The sequence below is a fragment of the Harpia harpyja genome, chromosome Z, assembly GCF_026419915.1.
Source record: "Harpia harpyja isolate bHarHar1 chromosome Z, bHarHar1 primary haplotype, whole genome shotgun sequence".
Taxonomy (NCBI): Eukaryota; Metazoa; Chordata; class Aves; order Accipitriformes; family Accipitridae; genus Harpia; species Harpia harpyja.
The window spans coordinates 38263846-38281851 of NC_068969.1; the positions used below are offsets into that span (position 1 = coordinate 38263846).

General features: G+C 37.0%; 1 protein-coding gene across 1 annotated transcript in view; it reads left to right on the forward strand.

Moving 5' to 3' along the window:
• PTBP3 (polypyrimidine tract binding protein 3) overlaps positions 1 to 18006 on the forward strand; it is a 60034-nt gene that overhangs the window by 12085 nt on the left and 29943 nt on the right. Inside the window, exon 4 of the mRNA XM_052776478.1 lies at positions 14392 to 14467. Within this exon, the coding sequence (XP_052632438.1) occupies positions 14443 to 14467 (25 nt within the window). The 5' untranslated portion in view covers positions 14392 to 14442. The remainder of the gene's footprint in view (positions 1 to 14391; positions 14468 to 18006) is intronic.

An 18006-nucleotide genomic window follows, 5' to 3' on the forward strand; every position in this document is an offset into this window, starting at 1 on the left:
CTTTTAAATGAGTGTGGGTTTAGTGCTTTAAGTATGAATAGGCTATATTAGTACACTGGGAAAGGAAACAACAGGGACATGCAAGATGTAAGTTATTCTGACCTTCAGATTAATTATTTTCAAATTAATCTGTTCAGTTTTATTGAAAGCCGAATAAGTGTGCAAAGTGTGGAAAAGGCTTTTGGTAATATGTCTGTTTTTCCTGGAGTCTCATGCAAATTACTAAATTTTCCAAAGTCATATTTACTAATAAATTATTCTTAAAATGGAAATGCTGAAGTGCCAGGAATATACTTGTTTTATTATATAAATGCAGCCTGTCAAGTCGGGGAGAACAACCTGATCTGCAGATCCCTTTGTTACTTTAACATTGTTAATTTTGAGACTCCTTCATTTTGATTGGTTTTTGGATTGTTTGGTTCCCCATGTGTAGTCTTATATACCAAATACATTATCTAATAGTGATGCAAGAGAGTCATAATTCAGTTCCTGAGATTGTGTGATGCTGTTTTGTGGCAAGTGCAGTTAATAAATAGTTTGTCTTTGCTTGTTCTTCAAATCAGTAATAGTGGCAGAACACTGCTGAATTCTACCTGCTGCACTAGGAGCAAATTGATGAGAGTTAAGCTGTCTGGTTTACTTTGTATTTCACACTATTAAAACAATCTTCTTATGTGAACAGTAGTTCCAAAATCTGTGGGAGGCAGGAAAGTGTGTCATTCTATTAAAGGCAGCAAAAGGTAGAGTGGAAGTTTAATATTGACCTGCCTCCATGAGTAGTTGTCAGAATTGGGAAGGAACAGCAACAGTAATGATGTACTTACCAAGCTGTGGTGCTGATTGGTTTTGTCATGCCTTCATCACAAGGTACAGAGTAAAAGGCAAATTATTATTTTTCTTACAGAAGAGAAAACAAATGAAAAACAGTTCTGTGGAATACCCTACTGTTGTTGTTCTCCTGCTCCCACACTTACACAATTTTTCAGACCTTAAAGGGTAGAGAATTCAGTGCTTGTGTCATAATATAAAGGAGAGCTGTATACTATATGATACTTCCAACTCTAGAACACCTGGAGAGTTGAGGTTTCTATTTAAAATTTCAGGGGTCTTTGTCCAGGAGCATTAGAGACTTATGAAATTCCTTGTGTTGATAGTCTGCATAGAGCTTTCTTCATTTGAGCTCAAGCTAACATGCTGAATCTATTTAATTTGATATTTTAACTTACTAAGGTAGCTATGCAGTTCTCTGAAAACAGTTACCCCTTTTAATGTGGATAAATACTTTCAGCTGAAAAGTTAAATGGCTCAGAGAATATAATGTCCTAGCTTTTTGTCAATTATTATTACTTCCCATGTTACAAAAAATGGGAGTGGTTCTTTTCATAATTGAAAATGTTGTTTAATAACTTTTCACATTAGTTCAACTGTCCAGTATAAGTCTACATACATATTTGAAGCCCCTTATAAGCAAAGGTTGAAGTAGACTCTTGGATGTGAAAAACACTGAGCTTCACTCTTAAATTTGTAAAGACAACTGCAGTGTAACTTCCAGGAGAAGGGGAGAAAGAGGATTAACTTGGGATAATCAAGTAAACCAGTAAACTAGGGATACCAAACCCACTTTCTAGTATGTATAAGCACTATTACAGAAGGTGGAAGAGGCAGAATTAGGTTTCTGTATGTAGCCTTCCTTTCCATGTTTCAGCCCAGCATGGAGTCCCCCAGGTTGTCTCGCAGGATATCATCATTGGGAGAGAAGGATGTGAAGTATCTTTCCTGGGGATGAGTCTCTGGCCTCCAGTTTGACAAACTATCATTTTAATGCATTTAGTAATCAAATTATTTTTTATTGTAATATTGGGCACTTTAAAAGGGCATTTGTAGATTTAGAATGCTAAACAAGAATTTAACTTTTAGGAATTCTGTTTAAGGGAGAGTAGTCATTGATAGTTTACAATCATTGAAAATTTGACAGTGCCTTTATATAAAAAGGATTATTTTATTCATGTTTTATTTCCCATTTGATAGCTTAGTTAAAGGTTGAAATTGTGGAAAAAGTATTCTTAGTTGATTTCTTCTCAAGTCACTGAAATCCTTGTGAGTTTTTATGCCATGTATTATTTGTTTTTATTCACCTGTACTTGCAATGAAGGAATATTGCAAGACTTTTTGTGTAAGAACTGTAAAATGTGATAAATCCTAAGCAGCTTTGAAATGTAACTACAAGTGTTCAGAGAAAACAGGACTTGCCTGTGGTAGCCAACTGCTTGTAATAACCTATATAGGAGTTTTAAGATTATGAATAGATGTGATTTTCCTTACGCAGATTTCCTAGCATTTCAGCATCTGTACTATTTAGTTGCTCTTGATCGCTTGTTTGTGAACCACAGTTACCATATGTCTCAGCCTACTGAGCTGACATCACTTGAGTAATTAGGGTGATGTTGGATGCCCACAGTTTGACCTCTCTTACGTTGCTACATAGTCGTTAAGGATGGGACTTTCCTTAGATTAAGCACAATCAGGCAGATGATAGGAAAAAAAGGTGTAATTCAGGCCAAACTGAATTTACATAGGAATATTTGCCCAGTGACTCACTACACCAATCCACAAGTAACAGCTCAAAGAGGTCACCTGCTATGTGACCACTGACATAGCTAATGTGTTTCTACCAATTCCTGTGGCCCCCCAGTGTAAACTGTAGTTTGCCTTTCCTGGAGGGGAGCACAATACACCTGGAACCACCTGCCATGGGGGTGGAAGCATAGTTCAGTATCTGTCACAGACTTGTGCAAATGGTTTGGAGGAGGACAGTGCCTCAGAACACGTACAGTAAGCTGATGGCATCGTAGTATAGGGAAACACTGCCCAAGGGGTAGATAACAAATATAGTTGAAATTGAACTGAATGTAAGACTTGCAATCAAAGAGGAATAAGGTGAAGGGACTTACAGGACTAGAAATACAGTTTCTGTGTGTTAAATAGCAACATGGCCACCATTGTCTTCATACTGACATGATTAGTAAGGTTGTGGCAATAGTTCCACCGATGAACATAAAAGGAAACAAATTTTATTTGGAATGGTAGGATTTTGGTGAATATACGTACCCAGATAAAGTCAGCTCAAGAGCCCACTGTTCCAAGTCACCAGGAAAAACACATTTGAGTGGGGCCCAAGCAACAATAGGCCTTTGACCAGATGAAGCAATAAATTGCACATGCTGTTGTGCTGACCCCTGTCAGAATGGGTCCAAATGTCTGAAATGTACTAAATAAAACCAGTAGGGGACCAGTCAAACCAGTGGAGTTTATGGCAGAAAGCACACAGGGAGACAGGAGTATTCCTTGAATTCTGGAGCCAAGGCTGCTGTCAACCTGAGAAAACCATATCCTAACAGAAAGAGAAACATGAGCCATCTGTGTGGGAATCTGGGCAGCATCTGCAGTGATGAGGGATGGAGTCACAAGTGCTGCTGGCCCTTTGGCTTCTGGTACTGGATGCTGAAAGGAGAAATGCCCTTAACTCATCATGTGGCAAGTTCTACCTGCCCTGATGGACAGCACTGCTTACCCAGTAGGATCAGATGGTGAAACAGGGAAATCCAGGCCTCTTAGAAGAGCTGACAAAATGGCCCCCAAATCATTATTGGTATTAGTCTCCCCCTAAAGGGAAGTTTGATTGACATTCAGAATGGGTTATTTTAAAATGTCTAGCCTAAATCAGGATTAAAATTATTTTTTCCTGTCCACAGATGAATTGTTTTAAAGACAAATGTAATTTATACTTCTTCCTTTACTTAGATGTTGATTTTCATTGTGTGGTATAAGTCATTACTGTGAAGGATACACTGTATTAACACATTTACTTAAACGTTTAACATGTTCATATCTTTGATGTTTACTCTTGCTTTCGGATATGTATCGTGGCTTTTTCTACTTCAGTTAACTTGTGTTTGTGTGCATGTATGTTGGTGTGGTTCTGGGAGAATATTCTGAGAAAATATTCTCGTATGCTTGTTTTCTTCTTAAAGTCTTTCCTGGCCATTACCTGTTAGAAGTGTTAGATTTTTTTGCACTGAGCTAATATGTACATTCTCATATTTTCAGTTTACATAGGAACTGGAATGCTAATAAAGTGACAAAATGCTTTATTTTTAAAATAGTTCGTAGTTAAACAGCACAACTTTCAAATCTGTTGACTATACATGAACCAAACTGAGTTAGCATTAGGAGATCTCTTTTCGACAACAATTTATTCTTGATTGTTTGATTGCTTCTTTTGATAGAGACAGCCCAGTTCTAGGAGTACTCACCAGCTTTGCCTAAAGTGACATATGAATCCGTAAAAGTAAATGAAGCATGGAAAGAGCATAGGCATGTTGGAAGTTGAGCCTGGCACAAGTTAAGTTACGCTAAAGTTGGAAATGTTGGACAGTGTTAATGTGAAAGACTGAGCTGGCAAGTAAACCTGTGTATGCAAGCAAAGTCTTGTGAATTCAGAATGCAGTGTAGATATACTGCTTCAAGAGACAGGTTCAATGCAAAAGTAAGGCTATAATAATTAGATTTTGTGTGTGAGTTATTAAAATCTCCCAAATGTGATGTGGTAGTTGTGATGCTCACTATGAAGCTTGTATCTGTGACAGTATTTTCCTCCAATTATCCTCTTGTAAAAGTCATAGTAGAAAAAAGGATACAGAAGTTTTTATGCTATTGAGAGAAGGCAGACTATGAGAGGGTGAAGCCTGGTATTAACTTTTCTGATTACATCCCCATAAAACTACAGTGTCTTGTCTCCACCTAAGTTTTGTAGTTGGATGGTGCTAGTTTTCCTGTGAATAAAAATGCAGAGTCTGTCTCTTTAAAGAATAGTTGGAAGTAGGCAGGTAAATGATGCAAGTATTACAGTTGTTAAACTCTTTTTGGAAGAAAGCTCTTTTTGGAAGAAATCAACTACAGGTTGACTGTAAAAATCTCTTGGAGAAAAATAGACATTAGTGACTCATTTTTAATAAGTAACTCTACTTGCTGTCTCCACTATGGAATGTATTATGTATATTGTCACCTCTTTGTTATTAAATCTAAGCAATACAGACAAAACTTCCTTCCCTTTGCATTGTTGCTTACTGTAGTCTTCACACCATGTCACTAGTGAGAATATGTTTTCATGAAGGACATTTAGCACTTTTAATGATGCTGAAAAGGTGAAGTCTTGTTTCAGTCTCTTCTCTGTTACTCTGACCTCCAGATCCAGCTCATCTGAGGACACTAGGCTGTTGTTTTGTTTTTGTTCTTGGAAAGTGTGTTTTGAAAGGGAGTTTGTCTTTTGTTTGGTTGGCAAATTAAATTTGCTTCCCTTTTAGCAAGAGGGAGTGGAACAGAGGGACAGGAAATGATGCAGTGAGCCACTTACCTTTGTGACAAAAACCCCATTAATTCAGCTGGGATGCACTGTGAAACCATGCTATCAGGTATGCAGATGCACCTCTATGATTCTGCTGCAGACAAGATCATGGATTATTTTTTCATCAAATTAGTTTGTCCATTTGGTTCACAGTGGGAAAGTATGATGGAAGTGTGTGAGAAGAAGAGCCTAAGATGGTATTTCTTTTGAAGACTTTGCATCAGAAAATGCAGTTCCAGTGTTAGTATGAATAAATTTCTGTTATTTTTTAATTATAGTCTGAATTAATTGTTAGGTTTCTGTTCAATTATCTGTCTCTATTATATCCATCAGATCAGACCTTTTATGAGTCTTATGTATATGGGATAGTAACATTGTTAGATATAGATTTTCTTGGTACATTTAAGTAGTATTTACAACACCTTTTAAAGACTAGATTCTGCAATTAAATGAGTCAAACTACTAGTATGCCTTCTCCTGCTCTACATCCTAAAAACTGAAAGCAGCAATTTACCTTCTTAGGAAAATATCTTAACAAGTAGCCAAACTGTACGCCTTGATGTTAGTGAGGACACATGCAAACTGTCTCTGGAAAAGAGACAAAACACACAGTATTATAATTATGTTATATATTAAAAAATTCCTACTTAATTCAAATAATGATTGAGTAGCTCACAATTTAAGAAGTGCTTTTTGTTACTGGGCCCTTGCATATTCCTAGGCAAGGGCTTGTGGTGAGTCAAGCAGACAAACCAACTCTTGCATCCTTCCTGACCTTGTTGCTTAAAAAGCTCAAGGTATTTATACCTGGCATATATTTAGTTGCCCTTTTATTTTAGGGAGAAGGGAAGAATAAAGATCTTAGCATGTGTGGAAAGTGGAGAAGGAATGCTCAGCTCATACTTAGGGCATGGGGCTGAGGTCCTTTCAGAATCTACGTTTTCACTTTTTCTGTTATAGTAGTAGGTGAGTACTGTTAATAATAGAAAAAATTTTCAGTTAAATATAACCTGAATTCTTTAAGTAACAAGTACCTGGATTTCTGGTTTCTGCTACTATAGTGAGGGTAAACATGAGTATTAAGTGGTGATAATGAAAGTGACTACGTGCATAAGGTTGAAAGTGCTTAAAATATGACTTCCAGGCTTTTATTGTCAGAGCTACATTTTTTCCCCACTACCTATGTGTAAAATTAGAGTACTTGTTGTTTTGAGTTTATTGCTTCTTTATTGATTTTTAGTCAAAGTCTGATGAAATTTTATGCCTCACGTGTTGCATCGCAAAGGCACAGAGTTGGTTTTGTGCTAGAATTGTACTTCAGAACTCTTATATAGTGGGTGTGTTTTGTATTTTTAGATTATCTGTTAGAGTGTGGCAAGGCAGTTATTTAAAATTTGGAGATTGTGACCTGCTTTGCCAGGTAGCTATGGATGCAGAAGTTGCTGTTGTGGATGCTTGTCAGTATGGATGACCAGAAAATGTGCCAGAACAGTTGGATTCTTCTTCGCCTCCTTGCACTTTTAAGAAGTTTCCCTAGTTTCAAATGATTTTAAGTTAGAAGTTTGTCACTACAGCTTGTGGTTTCTCTGACTTTGTGAATGGATGGGAGTGTTGATTAAAGCATGTGAGATACAGTTGGTGATTCTTGTATTAATAAGATGTGACCTTGGACATACAGTAGAATTGGATGATTCATTTAAAATTCTTTTCCAACAAAAGATAGATAACACCTAGATAACAGTAAAAGCAGACAACTGCTGAAGGTAAATGGTCTAGGTGTATACCATGCAGTAAGGGTTTTATGTGTCTGTGCTAGTTGGTATGGTGAGAGGCAGGGGGAAAGGCACTGCTCAACTCTGGTGTCATGAGCTTTTCACTGCCTCCTTCCCCTCTGTCCTCCGCTGTCTCCCCAGTGGAGTATGAATGCTGTAGATTAGTAAAGGTTATCTCCTGTTCCATATTCTTGCTGCTGACCTGGAAAACAGATATGTATAAACTAGAGATAAACTTATTGCAATACACATAGCTCCTGGGTGTGATTTGAACCAATGCAGTTAGCATTTATGTGGTTTTAAAAAAAATACATTTTTAAAATTTGAATTTCTTCATTTTAAACTGCGCATCAATCTTAAAAAACAGTCTATGGTGGTAAAAAGAGAAATAGCTGTTTAAAAGAAGACAACATGACAAATGTGTGTGTGTAGTCAGTTTTATTATTAACCATTTTTTTCCAGTTGTTTTATAGAAAAATGGTTAAATGATTCCATGATTCTACTATTCCATTATCTACATTGCAAAAGTTAAGATGGTGTGACTAGACAGTTTCTAAAACTATTTTGTATGCAGTTCTTGAACCTGATGGATTTGAAATTCTTGCTAAATACTTAATGTAGTGTATTTTGGGCTATTTTGGAGTCCATATTGTTTTTCCAACTTCAGTATGGCATCTGCCATTAGGAACTGTTTATTCAAGTTATTGTTGTGTCATAGAAACTTCATATTTAAGAAATTGTTCTATCATGATTAGGAAAGATGATTTAGTTTGTGACAGTACATACTGCTTAAGCTTTGCTAATTATTTGTTGTTCTAAAAATCATGCTGTATCTTTTCATTAATGAAATCAACAAGCCTAAAACTTGATCCATTCTTCTCCTTTTCACTTTTTAATTACTGTTGCATGACTCCCTGAAAGTGTACAGTATCTTGTTACCAGTATAGCTGGGAGCTTCAGTAATTGGTAACAGAGGCTGTAGAGCGGGCTGTATTGCTAACAGAGCCACTGAGCATTCAAGCCTGCAGAATAGAGGCTATCTGTGCTAAAACAACGTGCTTCTAGGATGACTGATGATCAGCCTCTTGAGGCAATGTGTTTGGGAGGTGTCTTTGCGTGGAGGAAAGGAGGCTTACTTGTTTGTGATCATTGCCTATAATTTCCTTCTGTTTCAGCTTACTGAAAGGGCAGCTTTTTCTTTGTAAGGTCAGTTTATTTATTTTTAATACAAATATATGACTTTGAAATTTCCCTTAGTTTACATCCACTTTCTTTGAAATCTTTTTATTTTGGCATCAGTGACATTGTACTTCACATTAAATCCTCGTTTTGGAAGTAGGAGTTGCATCTTTGTTGCAAACATGGTTTGTAGAAGAAGGAATAAATGAATGTAACAGGTATTTAGAGAGCTTATTGCAGATGTAGAAGATAATGGAAATTTTCACCCTTCTCATGACCCTTAGCTTTTTTTCACAATCGGATTCTATAAAAATTAATAAGGTAGGCATTAGAACAGTTAATTTATATTTAACAACAAATTTTCACTGGTATAGCTTGAAATTGTCATGTTTCAAAGTGTGTCCTTTTTGGAACAGTAATTTGTTTATTGCCATGTAGAATCTTGTAGAAGAATGTAAAAACCTTTAACTTATGTGCAGGGAGAAAGGTGCTTTTTGAAGGAATTATTTTCCCTTAAAATTGGGCCCCCTTTTTCGTTGTTCTAGCTATTTCATGGAAAAAAGCTGTGATGATATCCTTCCTGGTTGTTGATTTAGAAATAATAGTCTACAAATGTGACTAGCTATATTCTAGGAAAACAAATAATACATATTTCAGATGAGATATAAGTTTCTCTGACACTATCCCATTTGTAATTAATTGAACTGTACTGAGGAATTTGTGACTAGCAAGGAAGAGAGGAGGAAAATACTGCAGTTGAACGTTTGGAAAAAAAGATGATTTTGTTTACATACAGCCTTTTTAAAAATTAAAAGGCTGTTTATAGGATTCGTTGATTCCAGAAGTAACCTTGAATAGATACCTGCCATTGTTTTGACAAATAGACATGTTCTAAAGAAGTAGAGTCCCAGACTTACCCTCCTGTTTCCAAGTACATGTGACTCACAAAGACTTTAGAAACCTAGAGTTGTTGACTTTCAGATGTTTGCTATACATCTTTGCTATGAGTGCAGCATTTTTTATACTTGAATTGCAGAATCATTAACATCTATTATTATCAGAAATTTAAAAATCATAGAACAGCTTAAGTAATTTCAGGAAAGGCATCTGTTGCTGTAGTCTGAAGTTGTGTAATATGCCTTATTTAGTCAGGGAAATTGGATATGGTAGATACAGAAGAATAATTTGTTTCATTAACCTATCACTGAGTGATACACTTAAGGGCCCTTACTGGAATGGTTACTTGGCACAATAAACTTCTCCTGTTTTTAAAGAAATGTCCGAAATCAAATTATGCTTTCCAAGCAACTGGCTTCTAATTTCTACTTGATAATTAAAGGAAAGAATAAACTTGAACTAGCTGTGAGGTGTTCTACTGCTCTTACCTTACCTGTCACCATTTAATAATCCCAAAGAAATGCAAAAATGTTGTCATGAAATAGGAGAGGTGGAATGTCTTATGGTTTAAGAAAAAGCAGTCTTAGCATGTTAGGATATCATTAATGTGTTTGGAATGATGGGATGAGTAAGGGAACAGAGGAGGGTGTTCCAGCACTGGGCTGGTAGCCATCCTTGTGTTGGACAATTCCACTTACCTACATTTCCCACAAGTCCGAAAGAAGGAATATTCACCATGTAATTGATACAGTCCTTCTGACACTCAAACAGAACTATGGTGCTGCTTTCTGTGGGTGTAGCTTTGTGCTGGAAAAGGTGCTTATCAGTGAAAGGTCGGGCAGCCGTGCTTACTTGCCCTGCCTGCCTCTTCACCTTTGCCTGTGAGGCCTCACAGTGAACGCGTGGAAGCAGCTCACTTAGGTTAAGTAACTGTCTCATCTTGGACAGTTGTGCTGTGAAAACTGAAGCAGCAGTGATGGCATAAGGGCGGTGTAAGCTGACATCCCTGCTGAAAGAAGTGCTTGTCAAGTGTCTATAAACTGCAGGCAAGTAAGGATGTCAAGGTGCTTTTGTAGGCAGGATTTGACTGCTCTGACTGTTTCTAGCTGGACTTAAACAGTGAATAACTAAGAAGTAGGCAATTGAAAACTAGTATAGAGAGAGAGACTAGGGGCGCAGTAGGACTCTCTAGCCTCTGTAGAAAGATTCAGTAAGAATTCTGTAACATGCTTCCTAGGCCACACTAACTTGTTGTGTGGACTTTTTCAGCACTCAGGGCCTTGCCAACCCTTTTACCGGAGCAGTCTGTAGTAGATCTTTGTCACCACATTAAATGCTTCATGTTACAAAGTATTTAAAAAATATCTTTCAGCTCTATCTGGAAAAGAAGGAGATTGAACAAATGGGCTTCACAAACTTGAATGCTGTCATTTCTCTGTGGATTCTGTATGAATAGGGGTGGGAAGACACTGATGAAGTAAATGTCACCTCCTTTACTAATCCAGAATACCTCCAACATATGACCATTGTAATGCCACTTGCAGGAGAACTGTCACGGTGTCAATTTATCTTTTCACTCGTCTAGAATGTTTTTGCATTGGGTTTGCTTTTGCTTTCAATCAATGACTGAGAAGGCTTATCAGTTATACTGCTGGATAAATGATGAGATGTTGAAAAGCATCTTTACAGTCTTCTTGTACTTCAGAAATAGCTTGGTCATCCACCTAAAAGTAGGTACATAACTTAGTATTGGTATCAAAAGTTATAAATTGGGACAGTGTTTCAGTGGAGCATTCAAATAATAACAAAAAGTACAGTCAAAATCTTATGGTTGTAAGAAACTAATTTTTATAATAAGGGCTCTAGACTTAGCAAGACTGTGGCAGGCCAATTATTCTGTGATGTCTTGATTTAATGTTTTATTAGTTGGGGTTTTTTAACATATACACAGTTAAATGTACATTCATTTAAAAATCCTCCTTGTATCAAATTGAACATATGAAGACAGTTATACATTTGTGACAATGATGGTTCCCTGTATTGTAAGAGGCTCAAAGCCTTGCTAGTCTTTTATTAGACTGAGTAAAACAGTCTAAACAGTAAAACAAGTGATGAGCTTGGGGTTTAAAAGAGCCTTCATTGTGTTTTGGATACTATATTACCAGGTTAATGGTTGTCAGTGGAAAGGCAAAATCTAGGGAGCCCTCTTAGGAGATGGTGATTGAATGATGTATCAGTGTAGGTACAGGCACATGTCATGACTGAAGGTTGTAAGTTTGTGGTATCATTTTTCCCCTGTTGAAGCTGGTTTAGTCCCCCATCCCAGAGCGGTTCATTTTGTGCTGCAGTGAACTACAGATTCAGTTGTATGGATACAGGGCAGTTCTATAGAGAGTTGTAATACAGATTGCTGCAGTCATCTGAATTGGTTTTCTCTGTGTGTGTGTCTTTTTAACCTGAATTGCTTCATTGGTTTACAGCACAATCCCACAAACAATATTATTACTGGATGAAACTGTAGTGATGGGGTGGCCTAGAAAGGATGAATACTTCTTGAGAAGGTTACATACATTTTGTTTTGGAATATGCTAGAACTTGTTCTGAGAAAGCTGGGTTATCTTTCAGATTATGCTTGATTTATAGACTTTCTGTGTTATCTGTGATAGTAAGTTCTGGTCCTTGCAATTTGTTTTTAAGATCTATCTGCCCATCAAGGTGTTCTGTTGTGTATACTCAAAGTTAGTTAATATTTTCTGTGGCATCCTCTGAGAATTTTGCCCGGAAATCAGCATCAAATTTATCAGTTGCATTTTCATGTGCCAAGCCTACAAAGTGTCTAATGCTGTAAGTTATTGATGCAGGCAGTAAAATTTAAGTTGAAAACAAATAATTTTTGTTATAAGTTATAAATTCCATGAAATGTGTAAGTCTAACAGTTCACATCTTAAGGATTTTTCTCTTTTGTAGAGTAATACCTAGACAACTTACACTAATTTGGAAAAATCTTGCCATTACACATTTTCCTAACTTCTGCAAAAACTATAAGTACATAGCTTGTCAAAATAGTAGATTCTGGTTTCTGCACTAAGGTGTGTATTTGAATCCTGAGTTGAATCAACTAAGACAACTTTTAAAAACAGAAGAGGCTGGAAATTTTTTTTTTTTTCCTGAGAAAGTCTGTTGTGTTTTTTTTAAAGTCAGTGCATATAAAATTAAATATGAAATTGTGAGAATACATGTTAAGTCATTGAAATTAACTTATCTGTCAAAATAATAATAGATGTATTTGGGGCCAGTGTTTATAATGAAACCACAAAATAACTAAAAGTTGCTCAAAAAAGGCACTGGCTGCCAGAGTTGGATGTGCTAAAACACAAAGATTTTTCACAGCCTTCTTGAAAAATGCAGATACTTCTTCTGTTGAATAAATGCTAAGTTAAAAAACAAGCTAAAAGCCCCCATAACTGGAGTTACAGCAGTAGTGGGGGCTTTTTCCTGCCCTCCTGTAAATAAAAGGAATGGTTGGCTTAATAAAAGACTATCTTTAATACTTTCTACCACTTACTAGCTGCATGTATTGCTGCTTTTGTTTAATTAGCAGGATATGCACTTTACAATCAAAATATGCTCTTTAGGTGTTCAATACCTGGATGCTGGCATACTGAAGATACTTCTAATAACTAAAAATTGATACAGATTTTGGATGTTAATTACATTCCAATATCCATCCAAATAGAATATGATATGTATCAGACCTCTAGTAATCATTTCATTGACAAACTTTAATGAGATTAATTTAAAATGTGACCATCCAAAGAAGCATAACTTGGGCTATATGATGTATGGTATACTCTATTGCTCAGCTGAATAGGCTGCTCTTTACATTAGCCTGTATTTTTATTGCAAATGGATTTAATTGGTGGCAAATGAAAACAATTAGAATTGGAATTTCTTTAAAATATATTTATGTAACAGCTTATAAACTGGTCCTCTCTGAGTGGTACTTCCGCAGCCAATACAAGCCAGCACGATGGCTGCCAAAAGGATGCTTTCTTAGTCCTGTATCCTCTTCAGTTATCCCTACCCCTTTCTTCACACTGGATCCTGGCACTTTTCAACCCCTCTTTCTGCTGATAAACTAACCTAACTCAGCATAGAGTGCTGGCAGGTTGGAGGATTGAGTCATCTCATGGAAAATCTCTTGGGCACCAGAGCTGGTGCGAGATAAGCAGCTCATGACCATGAGCAGGTGGGAATACCGGGGCAAGGGCAATAGGAACATCTCCTTCCACCAAACTGGTGAGGAGCTGTTTGGATCAGCTTTTTCCATCTTGTAGAACCACTCCCTTAGACTCAACTTTTCATTAAAATGCTTTTATGGAAGAATGTGGTGAAAGTTTCAGGAATCTTAATTGCCTTTTAGAGGTGTTGTTGTACCTTGTTTCTTGTTGGCATTTTGAAGCTGGTTCTTGGCTGGCATACTAGAGCAGTCTGAAAGAGTAAACAGACTTAATTGGCAGCTAGGCACTGATTTTTGAATGAAGAACCTGTAGTGCTCAAACTCTTCTCTGGTGGTAGTTAGACCCTCAAATTGTCAGTATTCTTAAAGCATATACTTTGATTTTCAGTATTTTTTCTAAATGCGTATGATCCACCATCAAGTTCCTAGGACAAGGATTAGGTTTAAAAAAAGGTGCCACAGGTATATTTAAATATGTCTTGAGTTAGTTTTGCTCAAGGTCCACTGTGTCCAGTCACAAATGCTGACCTTATCTGCATAGCTGTGTGTTTACTCATATCTGGAAGCAATGTTGTATTGCAGACTCAGAGCTTGCAGCCAGCTCATTTCTTTTCATAAGCATTTGTTATTCTTGGTCTTTAGGATGTGAACTGTAGTAGGATAAATAGTAAGAGAAGAAAAGTGTAACACCGCTGAACTTGTTAACATCTTGGGACAGAAGGAAAAGCTGTGTGGTTGGCATTTTTTTTTCCTGAAATATAAGTTCACAGCAGTTGTGAAAAATGTGTATAGAAAGGGGGTATTCTTGGGAAGAATAAATTACAGGAGTCTTTGCACTTTTATATCAAGCTCTTTCTCTGTAACAGCTTTTACTAGTAATGTTGTCTTTTCTTTTTTAGTGTGGACCTCAGTAGCTTCTTTCTTCTGGTGTCAGTAACAGGCCTTTCACCATGAACAATTCTACTCCAGCTACAGGTATACATAAAAAAAGATTGTTATCACAGTTCTTAAGCAGTGTGTGTTTTCTCTGTAAATGTATTTTTTTGTATTCTTTATTGTCACCATGAGCAGCCTCACCATGCCTGAACTGTAATCTGATTCCAACAGTAGAGCCACTGGAGTCTATCCAATTCAACGACAGTATTGAGGAGCTCCAAAACTCCAGCTGGAATGGGCAAAAAAAAAAAATATTTTCTGTAATCATGATCAAGCAAGGAGCATTCTGTACAGATTGTCAAGTGCCTACTCAATTTTCCTGTAGTTGTGCATTTGAAAGGAATTTGTTTTGATGTATTTTAAGGCTGTCAGGATTACAGATACAGAAGATGAATATCCTGTATCAATCTCAGTCTGGTGGACATAGGGCACATTATGTGGATTTGTGCTGAAGAGTTAAGCTGATTTCCTTGGGTGTTCTTGTTCCTGCTTTTAACCCCACTTTCAGAACTTCTTGATCAGCAACACAGACAGTCCTGTGATTTGTTTTCAGATGTTTTCCTGCCAGTTCTCGTCACCAGACAATCTCTCCATGGGTTGAGATGAATGGTAGTGTTTTTGCAAGGGAAGCAGTAGGAAAAATTATTTCCACCCCCCACCCCCCTCCCACCCCCCCCGATCAGATGTTTTCTTGATCTGGTTCACTACATATATGCACTGATTGTTGTTCAGCAGAATGGTTTTTTTGGAAGATGGTGGGAAATTGGATAGACACATGCAGGGTAAGGAAACTGGGTCTGTTTAAGCAATGTGATGGCTCAGTATGAAACCACAGCCACATGTTTCTTCAAATATGTTAAACTAGTACTACCATCCAAAGAAATTTATGATCTGCCCCACTCTGTGTTGAGAAAGATGCGGTAAGTGTATTTGGTTACCTGTAGTTTTAGATCAAACAAAAAGTTGAAAGAGAGAGAAAGCTGGGACTGCTTTCTTTGGAGGTACTCTCAGCTTAGGTGAGCTTGAAATATTAATGGTCCATGGCTGCATAAGTTAACTTCAAGTAAAGTAAATTAACTAACTCATGACATAGATAATTGCCTGTCAACAGTGGTTTCCAAACAGTTGATTTTATAATGGGGCAAGGGACAGAGCAGATGACCTCTTGATAAGCATCTAAGACTTACTTGCTGTATTTCCAGTCGGGAATAAGGGAAATGAAGAGTGTGAGGAGCTAACTTGAAGATTTTTTCTGTTTGATTTCTTCGACTTGCACATGTCAGACTGTTCATACTTCTGCTAATCGATTCAGTGTGACATCCAGAGGCTTCTGCTTGGCTTGAAACAGTATTAGCTTATAACTCAGTAATTTAATAGCTGAAGTATTTCAGGCCTGTGTAGATGGTATTTTTGTGAGAAGAAACCAGCTGGCAAGGAATATAAATTTGTGTTAAATTCAAGTGGCTTTTATTAATTGTCCATGCAACCACTGACCCTTCATAGTGTCCACGGTGTCTAAACGATATTAAACTTTAAAATAAGATAGATGGGTTTGTCTCCTAATAAATCTAAAAATCCCTCTAATTCTCTTCTATAACTCTATACTTCATTTTGGGTTTATGTAATCTCTGTTGAGATGCATCTCTTTACCTAATACAACTGCTTCACCTGCAACGTTTTTTTCATCTGGTGGGTCATATATCTAAAATATGTTTTGGGTTTCTTGATCTGAGGCTACTCGCTTGGGAAATACATTTGTACCAGTCATGAATCATGATTGTAATGGACTTCTCTTTGTAGTACCAGGCCCCAAATTTCACTTTGTTCATAAGGCTTCTCTTATCTTTGTCTGTTTGAAAGCATTTTTTCTTCCACCCAATTGAGTTGGAAGAGGTGATAGCCTTGGGCGTGCTTTAAAGAATTGTCGAATCAATTTTGAAACTTAGATGCCAAAAACCACATGATTATCACTCTGCATCAAAATTAGTATCAAACAGTAGCTGGAGAAAGAAGCATCATTTTAAAAATGCTGAGGTCTTTATGCCTGGGATGGAATGAGTGCTAGCTTTTACTGCTGATTTAGTGACTTAGCTAAAAAGTTCCACAAAACTGAATATAATTACAACGCGAAAATAAGCACTTTAATAACATTTTTAGGTCAGGTGTTGGTCACTGTTCAGAAAGCAGATCAACTAGAGCTAACATATGCGTGCAAATGGGTAGATAGTGAGATAGAGGACACATACTGTATGTACACAGGCTGAAACTGTTCTGGTAACCACTGTCCTTTTTGGCTGAATGCCTGACCTGAAAACTTCTGTAACACTCAGTGAAAATGTAGAAAGAAAATGCTGTGCTTGCCACTTAGTTCCATCTTGTCACCTCTGATAATAAGTCAGAACCCAGAAGGTATTTCTTCTGCCAGAGTCTCTCAACGTAAACTAAAGGCAAAATTCCTGTTAGGTTTCATTTCCTGCTTTCTTTAGTCAAGCAATTGTTGACTTTACTAAGTCAAGGACATCTTGTCCATTTTGAACCTGAAAAGCAGATTTAACAAAATAGGATGGGTTGTTGTGCTTTAATAGTAATATATCCCATCGTGGCTTGGTATTGATATGTGTTTAATATGTTTCTGTGTGTCTTAGTCTCATGCCCAACAAGTGTGCCTCATGTTCACATTTTTCAGAATGCACAAAGAGCACATGATGCCATTTAAAATTTCTTGATGGAAAAATAAATGCATAACAGACTTTCCTGTTTTGCAGGTGGGGGAATTAGTTAACTTGACTTATGAGTGTGCCATGGTTGGGGCTTAGATCACCTAACTTGGAGTTTTACAGACTTCCACTAGTAAAAAAACCCTCAGTAAAGATCCTTACACAGAATGACTTTTGTGAACCGCTTCTCAGCCTTAGACTGTGCTCAAAACCTACAGCAAAATCTGAAATTACTTACTAAGCTCATACAGATATTTTTTCCCAACCTTCTGTGATTCTCCTTGGAAGGCATAACGCAACACATGAGGTGTTAAGGCTATCAGTCTTGCTGGACTGAAGCTGTTTGTGGCACATGACTAAAAAAAGAAGGCTGTTTCTTCTTTTAAGTTAAATGGTATGCAGTTAGACTTCAATACAATTTCCATCAAATATGCTGTCTTTCCTCTAGTTTAGGATATTTTTTCCATCAAGTCTCATAAGCCTCTGTAGCTTGCTTTATGAGAATCTCTTACTGGGATCTGTAGGTAGGCTAAGGAATTTCATTTTTACTACTTGAAGTTAATACTCCATTGTGATAGCTTCTAGAACAATCTGCCTCTTCAGGTGTGGTATTCTGCTTAAAGGTGCTCTCAAGGACTCCAAGTCATGTCCTTGAAATGTAACCATTAGTCACCTACCTGTTACAGGATCCAAATAGGCATATGTTTAAAAAAAAAAAAAAAAAAAAAAGGGCATTTTGCCAAAGTAGAAAACTTTAGGATCTATACGGATTTCACGCCTCACTGCTGTCTGTCCTTTTCAAACACTTTTTAAAACTTACAATCATGTGGGACCACAGGCTTTCTTTAATAAAATAAAAAA